Here is a 10,796-nt window from a genome sequence, read left to right on the forward strand (position 1 = left end):
ATATTCTGAAAATGCAATTGACCCTGTAGGAGGGCTATTTTATAACACAGCAACAAAATAAATTGAATTTATCCACAAATGTAGTCCTAAAAATAATAACGTGAAATGATTGGATGACTCCGGTCATGTGACCGGCGGTAACCCGGAACTACTCCAAGTTTTTAACCAGTCACAGCCATTCATTCGCTAAAGCTCGTCGTGCATACTGACAGGTAGCTACGTACGACATTTTTGCCTGTATTTCACAATTTTAGCAACGTTTTCTTCATATTGAGCGATAGAGATTATAATACCCAGATAAGCCATCTAATCTGGGCAGTTGTTTGTAGCCTAACGTATGTGACATCACTTTTAACGAGTTTAGGGCAAGTGTCTTCGCCACCGGCACCAGGCAGTAGTGGCACTAGCTAGCTGTACTTGCTAACGCTGAGGTTTCTCCAGCAGCTTCATAAAATCTTCTAGCGTTGCAGGGGTAGCTACGTTAAATGATAAAATATTTGACCGTTAGAAGTGACTCAATCTTTTCAACGCGGACTTTTCTACCTTGTCGCGCGGGCGACGGTTGTCAGGTCAACAACACTGCTGACATATAGAGTTAGCTGGCATTAACAGTTAGTTAGCATTACTAGCTAACTTACAACTGGGCGTTGGTTTTTAGATCATTAGCGCTCCCCTATAAACGTTTTATACCTTTTGACGGTGTCTGCGTTTTTATTTTTTATTTTTTTTTTTTAATAGGTTGAGTCGTTTTCTCTGAGACAGCTGAACTTCCCCCTTCCCCTCCCAGCATGGCTGCAGACTTGATGGAGATTGACGACTCCCTTTACAGGCAAGTTCACCTTTTGGCTGCACATCACAGCACGCACAGTGGTTTCAGTTTAAACCCACGGCAGCAGCGTGTGGCAGGAAATGACAGCACTGTGCGCCAACCAGTGCAGCTATTAGTAGTAGTATTGCATCTCAATTTCCTTCTTTGATCTCTCTGACACATTCCCTCACACTTCATCTTCCTCTCTCTCGTCTCTCCCTCCAGCCGCCAGCGATATGTCCTCGGAGACAGTGCTATGCACCAGATGGCCCAGTCCTCAGTATTCCTCAGTGGGATGGGAGGACTGGGAGTTGAGATCGGTAGGCAAACAAGCGCATCCTTTGCACCGTGTAATATTTAACACAGTAGTATTCGTATGATTTGTCCAGGCAAGTGTAATTTGTCGCTAAGCAATGTGACTCTTGGTTTCACAGCAAAGAATATCGTGTTGGCTGGTGTGAAGGTAGGCGCTCTTTCTGAATATTATGACTGTATAAAAGCACCAGTGTGTCATTTGCAGTTAGTTTAGAATCAGATTTCATATAGACGTAACGTTTAGTTAGTGTACATACGGTTTCTGTGACCATTTGTGCTCTGTGCGTGCACAGGCTGTCACTCTTCACGACACGAAGCAGTGCGAGACCTGGGATCTCGGCTCCAACTTCTTTATTCGCAAAGAGGATGTTTTGAGCCAGAGGAGGAGGTAACGACGCACGCCACGGCTGCACCGATCCGCCTCACGCTCTTGTCCTGCGATGCACGCATAAATGCACGCGTTCTGTATCCCCCTTATTGTTATTTCTTACGCCTGCTTTACCCACACGCTTGTGTTGATTCTGCAGGGTGGAGGCGGTGTGCCCTCGGGTCGCAGAGCTGAACCCGTATGTCCACGTCGACATGTCCTCCTCTGCTCTGGATGACAACTCTGATCTCAGTTTTCTCAGAAAGTATCAGGTAAGTCGTTGCTTTTCGGAATCAAACTCATGGTTCGCTTAATGAGTTACTCCTGGATTATCAGTGAAATAGTTATCCAGCAGTCCCCCTGATGATAGAAAGTTAAGACTAGTAGCATGGCTCCAAAACAGTGGATGTGGATAGCCTTGCAATGGGAGCTAGATATCACAGTGTAAAATCTGCTTCACGGTTGTTACTGTCCAAATGTTTTTGTTGGGGTAAACACTGCGTTTCCCTCAGTCTGTAGACATGTTATACTTAAGATTCGAAATTTGAGAGGTCTTGAAACTAAGCAATCTGTTGTGATTTAATAAAACCTTCAGGGATGATGTATCTCGCCACTGGCTGGCCTGTTGTGCGTCTGCATTACTTGTTTCCTTTTTTTATTGATGGAACCATTAAAATACTGGCTCGGTTTCACTTGGATGTTGATTGATTTGAGTTGAAGTCAGTGTTCTCTACGCTGCAGAGGTAACGGGTTGCTCTGCTCTTTTCCTGCAGTGTGTGATTTTGACCGAGGCCAGACTGAGCCTACAGAAGAGAGTAAATGAGTTCTGCCACTCACAACAACCCCCCATCAGAGTAAGTCCACAGTCTCTGCAGTGATTATACATTAAAAACAGAGCATGGGCTAAACCGTGCCTTCCCAGTGTGGTACACACAAATGGTCAAATATTAACCAAAATTTTTGTCTGTACATTAACCAAACTGTGCCACCTTTCGTCACATCAGTTCATCAGCTGTGATGCACACGGCATCTGTGTGCGGGTGTTTTGTGATTTTGGAGACGAGTTCGAGGTGTCCGACCCCACGGGAGAGGAGCCCAAGGAGATTTTCATCCAAAGTATCACTCAGGTAGTCTTTCCACTCCCAGAAACTTCACTCACTCTCTACATTGCGTTCTTTGCTACATTCGTGTGCGTGTAGGAAGCCGGACTTCCCGGATATTTGCTCAGTTCTAATATGTTTTCTTCACCTTCAAACTGTTTCTTCTTTAGGACAATCCCGCGGTGGTGACGTGCATGGACAACCAACCCCATGGCTTACAGACCGGCCAGAGTGTTGTGTTCAGAGAGGTCGGCGGCATGGTTGAGCTCAACGGCACTGCACGACAGGTTTCAGGTACTGGGTCTACACTGCAGATGACAGATTTCAGTACATTAGTTTTTTGTTTGTAAAGTGTAACATACAGATTTGGAGAATTTTTTTGTGTATAATTTCACCTAATTTAATCTAATTCTTCATATTTATGTGTGTGTTGTGTTTCAGTCCTTTCCCCGCACAGTTTTGCTATAGGAGACACATCCCAGCTTCAACCATATGCACACGGAGGTTTCTTTGTCCTGGTGAAAACCCCAAAGACATACAGATTTGTAAGTTTAAAAAAACAAAAACAGAAATATCACATTTTCGAAAAAAATAAACTGCCCTTACATTTATATCCACTTACGTGTTTCAGGAAACAATAGAGCGACAGTTGTGTGATCCCCAAGTCCTGACTCCAGACTTCAGCAAACCAGAGGTGAGAGTTTAGAGAAAGCTGTGAAGCAGCAGTCCACAATGGACTCTCTTTGCAGAACCTCGCTATGGTCAAAGACGCTGCTTGTAACACCATTACTTTCACCTTGTTTCTTGGAGTCTGTACGGAGATGTTTAACAAGCAGCCTTTTAAAACTGGTTAAACCAGATACTATGTGTTATTTATATAGTTCATGAATACCTGATTGTATTTGTTTGAGATTAACCAAGCAGTTCATTGCATTTCTGTTTAAATCTACCCATCAGGCTCCACTACAGATCCATGCAGCCATGTTAGCACTTGACACCTTCCAGGAGCAGCATAGTAGACTTCCCAACATTGGGTAAACAAAATTTCCGCTGATAATCGTCCTGTTCAATCTGCTGCTCTGCTTTCTGTACTCCAACAGTACCTCAGGATATTGAACAACATTTCCTCTCGTGTCCTCAGGTGTTTACAGGACGCCGAGGCTCTACTCAAGCTAACCGAGGAAGTCAATGCAACTCTTAAAAATAAAGTCAGTTTTTTTTTTTTCCTCCTCTCATGTTTTATTCCATCACCTTGAAGCTACAGACAGATACATAACCCTTTATGCTCAGATGATTGACTTTCTTAACGTCACTCATTCTTTTCCTTTCCTCCCAGGCTCCTGTGAACACCGAGTTGGTGCGCTGCCTGTCGAGGACGGCGAGGGGAACTCTTCCTCCTTTAGCAGCAGCTATAGGAGGTCTAGCCAGTCAGGAAGCTCTTAAAGCTATCACAGGGAAGTTTGCACCGCTGCAGCAGTGGGTAGGTTACTAAATTTAAAATGTGGACCACCACTTCTGGGTTGACATTGTTCTTACCGCTGGTTATGGAGCTTACTTGCAAGCATTTTTGCCTCAGTCTTTTATGTTTAAGCGTAAATTTGATCTCATTCATTCTCTCTCACACATTTTTAGTTGTATCTTGATGCCATTGAGGTAGTCAGACCACTTCAGTCTCTTTCTGCTGAGGAGTTCTTCCCAAGAGGAGATCGATACGATGGATTACGAGCTTGCATCGGTGAACCGATGTGTCTCGAACTGCACAAGCTCAGGGTCTTTATGGTAATCTGAATATTTTTTTTTTCCAGCATTTTAAAAGATTCTATTGGATGTTGCTAAAGGTCATATCTAAGTAAATTCTTTCTTCTAGGTTGGCTGCGGTGCCATAGGCTGCGAGATGCTAAAAAACTTCGCCCTGCTTGGGGTGGGATTGGCCAAGAGCTCAGGAGAGGTGGGCATTCCCTCCTTGCTTGTTTTCTTTGTTTGACTGGTTGTCGTTATTTATGTTCTGTACGTTTCATCTCTGTGTGACATGAGCTCACTGAAATTTGCTGTGTCGTTTCTCAGGTGTGTATAACGGATCCAGACCTCATAGAAAAGTCAAACCTCAACAGGCAGTTTCTCTTCAGGCCACATCATATACAGGTGAATTGATACTCACCCACTCCCTCATCCTCCTTTTCTACTTCTGCACCCTTTGCATTATGATGATAGTTTAGTTCAGGGGTGTCAAACTCGTTCTAGTTCAGGGGCCACATGTCTACATTTAATGAACTATCGTCTTACAAAACATTTTATGAACAACCGGAAATTTCTTAAGAATAATAAATCAATGTAATTTTTGCGGGCCAGACTGGACCCTCTGGCGGGCTCGTTTTGGCCCCCGGGCCGTATGTTTGACACCCCTGGTTTAGTTTACGTATTGATTCCAATCAGCATACTCACCGTCCTTCTTGTTTCTCTCTCTGTCTCAGAAACCGAAAAGTACCACGGCGGCAGAGGCCACTTGTGATATCAACCCAGACCTGCGGGTGGATGCTCACCTCAACAAGGTGTGTCCAGCTACTGAGAGCATCTACAGCGACTCCTTCTACTCCTCTCTGAACCTCGTGGTCACTGCTCTGGACAACGTGGAGGCCCGGCGATACGTGGACAGGTTGATAAAAACATGCTTTCTAAGATATTCAATAATTAATCAACTCACCATAGTTTAACCAACACACTTTTCCTAATTATTAACTTGGTTATGATGTGTATCTAGGAGTTGGAAAAAGTTTTTCATCAATTTATTTATGTAATTTTTAGCCGGTGCGTATCCAATCAAAGACCGCTTCTGGACTCTGGCACCATGGGAACTAAAGGACACACTGAGATCATTGTGCCAAACTTGACAGAGTCCTACAATAGCCATGTGAGTCTGTGGAAGAGTCTAACATGATGGCCATGTTTTTTTCTCTCCAGTATGTTCGTTAAATTCTTGAATTGTTGCAGTTCCCTCATTGTGCTAAAACAGCTTTCCCCTTTCCTCCCAGAGGGACCCCCCTGAGGAGGAGATCCCGTTCTGCACCCTTAAGTCTTTCCCCTCTGTCATAGAGCACACCATCCAGTGGGCCAGAGACAAGGTCTGAAAGCTTAAATCCCAACTCCGTTCTTTTTCCATGTTGCATTTAATTCATAATTTTAGCTTTCAGCTGTCAGCGTGCCTCCTAATTTCTTTTCCTCTGGTTGTCTAGTTTGAGAACGCCTTCGTCCACAAGCCCTCCATGTACAACTCATTCTGGCAGACCCACCCCTCTGCTGAGGTGGTGCTGCAGGTAAGACTTGTGCTAAATGTGCAGTAAACCACTCGGTGAGAAAATCGTTTTTAAAAGACACATTCTGTGTATTTGTGTAGAGGATGCAGACGGGGGAAAGCCTGGAGGGGTCGTTCCAGGTCATTAAGCTGCTGAGCAGACGGCCGAGTCAGTGGGAGCAGTGCATCACTGTCGCCCGTCTGAAATTTGACAAGTATTTCAAAAGAAAGGTAACTGGCAGTAATACTATGCTTATATGTGTTGCAAGCTTCACAAATGTGCATTGATATGATATTCATGTTGTGGGTTTTTTTATCCAGGCCCTTCAACTGTTGCACTCTTTCCCCCTGGACACAAGGTTAAAAGATGGAAGTAAGTTTTTAATAATCACGTGCAAGTAATTTTATAATAATATACCTAACTACAGTATAAATCAACCCAAAGAAAAGATGTGTGGTAAAAGCTTTCTCCTCTTCTTTAGGTTTGTTTTGGCAGTCCCCAAAAAGACCGCCAACACCTATTGAGTTTGACTTGAAAGACTCTTTGTGAGTATTTTTTTTATATTCCCATTTGAGCCTCTCTTGTGCCACGTTTATCCAAATCCAAGCTCAACAAACTCTCCTCTCTTCCCGTCAGACACTTCAGTTTCATTGTCAGCACTGCCCGCCTCTTCGCAGGGATTTACAACATCCCTTACTCAGAAAAGGTAGGCTGCTTTCACTAGGGAACACGCTCTCAAACACACACACACTTAATCACTGACTGATGGGGCTTTTTCCGTATATCAGGATATCTCTGAAGAGGCGGTGACCAGGATCCTGTCAGAGGTCAAGATTCCCGAGTACAGGCCCTTGGAGAAAGTAAGCCTCTCAGTTGATCTGGGCTTTGATTTGCTTAGAGTGTTAAAAATGATCCCTAATCTCCTTTCTCGTGGATTGTCAGAATATAGTGACAGATGAGACGGCAAAGAAGCCCGATCACGCGAAGATGCCTCTAAGCAGTGAAGAGGAGAGGGAGGCTATCGCACAGCTCGAGCAGGCCATTGGTACTGACAGGGTCACACCAGGTATGCAAACAATCAATTATTATATCCAATCCACTCTTTCATTTCCCACCCTATTAAGTGGTTAAAATAAAACTGCCCCGTTTGTAATAGCTAGCGGTAACGCTGTTCCTCCACACACTCTGCAGAGTGCTTACAGATGAGCCCCCTTCAGTTTGAGAAGGACGACGACAGCAACGGCCACATGGACTTCATCACGTCGGCGTCTGCTCTCAGAGCCACGATGTACTCCATCGAGCCGGCCGACAGATTTAAGACCAAGCGCATCGCCGGCAAGATCATCCCAGCCATCGCCACAGCAACGGCGGCTGTTGCTGGACTGGTGAGAACGATCGTGCAACACATCCCTTGCTGTGACTCATATCTACATGTTGTTCTTGTCCTTCAAAGATCATTTAATTTCAGCCTATTCTTCAGAAGTGATTTATATTTTTGCATTTATCGGTTTTGTATGTAGTATTGGTGTAGCTGGCGACTCGTGTTTTGAAGCCTGCTGTGTGTACACAGATCAGCCAATATTAGAACCATAATAGAAATGTTGCGCCGGGTCTCCTTTGATGCCCCAAAACTGTTCTGACTCATAGAGGAAAGGACTTGGGCTTTGTGAGCTTGTCCTATGGTGTCCGCCGGCACTGGGATGTTTCTAGTGGGAGTCTTTAGGTCCGATAGGTTGAGGGGAGGTACCTTTGAGGATCGGGCTTATTTCAGCGTATCCCAGTTCTCAAAATATTTCATCAGTTTGGAATCTGGGGAATTTAGAGGGGCTGTTTCCTGTTTTTAGAGCCGTTTTGTGGTGTGAAGAGCCATATAGTTGTGCTGGAGATGGCTGTTGGGGAGTGTCGTAGCTTTTAGGTGGGTGGTACATATCTAAGTAACATCCACATGAATGACAGGACCAAAGGTTTGCCAGGAGAACGTTGTACATTGTAAAGAGATCATCATTGACTTCAACTGTCAGTGGTTTTAATGCTGTGGCTGATCAGTGAGTTTCAGACAGTTGTGGCTTTAATTTATACATTTAGATTGGGAATTTCCCGCATTACACCGCGCAGCTAACGATCTGATCATCAGTGTTTGGTTTCCCACTCCACAAGTGTTGGTTTAAATTAAAGTTTACCGTCACGTCGTTCAGTATGAATGTATTTTAATGTACCCAGGTGGCTCTGGAGCTGATCAAGGTGGTTGGAGGTCACGGATTTGAATCTTTCAAAAACTGCTTCTTTAACCTGGCCATTCCCGTAGTGGTGTTCACGGAGCCGGCCGAGGTTAAACGGACACTCATCAGGTAGGAGGGTTTCTACAGTTTCTCATGTCATTCTGGTGATGAGTTCATGAAACATGGTGGGAAAGTTTTGACTTCTGTGCACTGAGACGCACCACCACTTTCATTTTTAAGATGCAATGTTTCGTTATTATTGTTATCTCAAGTCAGTATAGTACATAGTGACGTCTCCGTGGCTTTTTTCCCAGAAACAACATCTACTTCACCATCTGGGACTGCTGGACTATTTTTGGCCATGAAGACTTCACTCTCTCTGACTTCATAAATGCAGTGAGGGTGAGAAACATTTGTCCACTTTTGTTGTTGTCTTAATAAACCAGATGCAGTTCCCACATGATTTTATGCTGCCTTAGATGTTTACAGTGTTTATTTGTAAAATAATGTATTATTTGTTGTGCTTTTTGTTTAGGAAAAGTATGGAATTGAACCGACTATGGTTGTCCACGGTGTAAAGATGCTCTATGTGCCTGTGATGCCTGGACACTCTAAGAGACTCAAACTGACGTAAGTGCTTTACTCCGAACTTCTCAACATGAAATTATCTCCTTCCTTCACCTAAACTGAACACGTGCGTTTAACTCGCTCGCCTCCGACTCTCCACAGAATGCAGAAACTGATCAAGCCATCCGTGGACCGCCGCTACGTGGACCTCACCGTATCATTCGCTCCAGAGGCAGACGGAGACGAGGACCTCCCCGGCCCCCCCGTCAGGTACTACTTCAGCCCCGACGGAGGGACTCCCTGACACCTTCCCGGATGTCGCACTCAAACCTCCTGTGTCCTTATTCCCCGTCTTTCATGTAAAATTGTTATAACCCAATAACCGAGGCCAGGGCCAAGAGTTTTCCCTTGGGATGATATCCGACGAAGGGCAAAGCTCCTGGCCCCAGCACGAGCCCCCTCTGTACTCCGTGGAGCAAGAGAGACCGCGGCCACGGGCCCCAGTTTCTCTTGCCTCAGATCTAGCCAGTGGAACACAAGGCTGCTTGAGTAGCACTTATAATTGTACCTGTGTACATATATTTTCTCTGTTCTGTTTTCTACTCTGGTGAAATGCACAGCTCTGCCTGTGCCAATGCCTTAATTGATTAATAATCTTTATTTTATTTTTTTTGTGGCAGTGAGTCTGACTAAAAGCTATGTTTACAGAAAGCTGCATCCTCCAACGTACAGCCCCCTTCTATTCACTTCTGTTTTAACTCTGCTAGGCTCCTAAGGGGGGGTTGAGTAGTGCTGTTGGCACAATAAAGATTAGCACTTGGTAGGCATCACATCTTCTTCCTCTGAGTCGTCTTGTCAGCCACTGACTATGTTGTCAGCCACAGAATTTGCCGGTTGTTTGCCCACGTCCCCTTATAGAAACCGGTCAAGCCAATATTTCTTGTATAACATAAAGATGCAGCAGGTCAGTGGACGATGGCAAAACCACCAAAGATACTGATTATCATTGTGTCTGCAGACGATTGTTCTTCTCCGATCACTTTGACTGCCTCATGAAAACATGTTCATATCACAGAGGATGGATATCGCTCATTTAAGGGCGGCACACGCCGGCTGCGTCTTTACGCCGCCGCATCGCTCTCCAGTCGGATGACGTGCGTGACACGACCGAGCCGACGTGTGGTGCGCTTAGCAACGTGGGTACAGCCACCTAATTGTAGCTTCTACTCTCACCCGCCCTGCTCAGTACCTAGGTAGTGACTGGAATCGGTTAACACAAACGATACGTTCTTCATCAGATCATGTGCTGGCATGCATTCAGTGACTGTTTCACACATAGAGAAGCCTTATTTTGACAGACATGAAACATATGCACCAACTTCTGGGATCACACTCCTGTTTTAAAAAAAAAAAAACATAAAAAAAAATGCATTTGTTTTAAATGGAAAAAAAAAATAATTATCTTTGCTGTCCATGATTTGTGTTGTATTCGCTTATGGATGTTTGTCTGTGACATGTATTTATTTACTTGTTACTCCTTTTTCTTTTTTGTTTTGTGTCAAACTGAGCCTGTGTTGACGAGCTCTGTTGAGTCATGGTGCACTGGTTAACTGTTTATCAACGATGAACAAAAATCATAAAAAAGTATAAATCGCCCTTTTATTTAGCTCAGATAAAGGTTATTATAAGGATCTATGAAATAGACTTGTCTTATATTGGCAATAATGGCAATGTGGTTTTGAATGGAATCAAACTTTGTATCGAGATCAAGCTGAAGACAAAGTTATCATGTGTCTTGAATAAACTTCTGGCCCGAAGACAAACAGTCGAGACTTGAGTCACACAGAATTCCACCTCGGCTTTCGCTCATTTCTCTGCCCGTTAACGGAGGTGGCGGATGTTGCTTCTTGTGCGATGAATTCCATAACTGTAAAACGGAACAGTATTAAAGGGTGACAATAATGATGTATGTTATCGTGACGGACGGCTCAACCAATGGTCCAATAAAATAAAATGAGATTTCAGGATGTCTTCAAGATGACAACGGCTGAGTCTCCTGTTTTATAATCATCACAAACATCCCTCCATCCAGTAGAGATGACATCTTTTCAGTTTATTACATCAGATATA

At 44.2% G+C, this 10,796-nt stretch overlaps 1 protein-coding gene across 1 annotated transcript; it reads left to right on the forward strand.

Annotated features, from left to right (window-relative positions):
- The first annotated feature begins 187 nt into the window (after positions 1–187).
- uba6 (ubiquitin like modifier activating enzyme 6) lies at positions 188–10,793 on the forward strand. Its single transcript, XM_084563256.1, has 32 exons — positions 188–212; positions 739–829; positions 1,034–1,128; positions 1,243–1,271; positions 1,417–1,511; positions 1,651–1,762; positions 2,264–2,344; positions 2,495–2,617; positions 2,761–2,884; positions 3,032–3,135; positions 3,222–3,284; positions 3,548–3,624; positions 3,732–3,798; positions 3,927–4,070; positions 4,223–4,369; positions 4,458–4,538; positions 4,655–4,732; positions 5,062–5,243; positions 5,393–5,498; positions 5,620–5,709; positions 5,821–5,901; positions 5,982–6,110; positions 6,201–6,252; positions 6,362–6,425; positions 6,517–6,586; positions 6,669–6,740; positions 6,823–6,946; positions 7,072–7,265; positions 8,101–8,228; positions 8,414–8,501; positions 8,635–8,729; positions 8,829–10,793. Exons 2-32 carry the CDS (start codon positions 789–791, stop codon positions 8,968–8,970), a joined length of 3,078 nt encoding a protein of 1,025 aa, XP_084419382.1. The 5' UTR covers positions 188–212; positions 739–788; the 3' UTR covers positions 8,971–10,793.
- The last annotated feature ends 3 nt before the right edge of the window (positions 10,794–10,796 follow it).

The sequence above is a fragment of the Chelon labrosus genome, assembly GCF_963514085.1.
Source record: "Chelon labrosus genome assembly, chromosome: 2".
Lineage (NCBI taxonomy): Eukaryota > Metazoa > Chordata > Actinopteri > Mugiliformes > Mugilidae > Chelon > Chelon labrosus.

What these genes read in the sequence shown, in the direction of transcription:
- uba6 (XM_084563256.1), top strand. Translation starts at nt 789, where the DNA reads ATGGCTGCAGACTTGATGGAGATTGACGACTCCCTTTACAG. An exon ending in TTTGACTTGAAAGACTCTTT is followed by an intron (nt 6,426 to 6,516) that starts GTGAGTATTTTT and finishes TCTTCCCGTCAG; the next exon opens with ACACTTCAGTTTCATTGTCA. An exon ending in AGTACAGGCCCTTGGAGAAA is followed by an intron (nt 6,741 to 6,822) that starts GTAAGCCTCTCA and finishes GTGGATTGTCAG; the next exon opens with AATATAGTGACAGATGAGAC.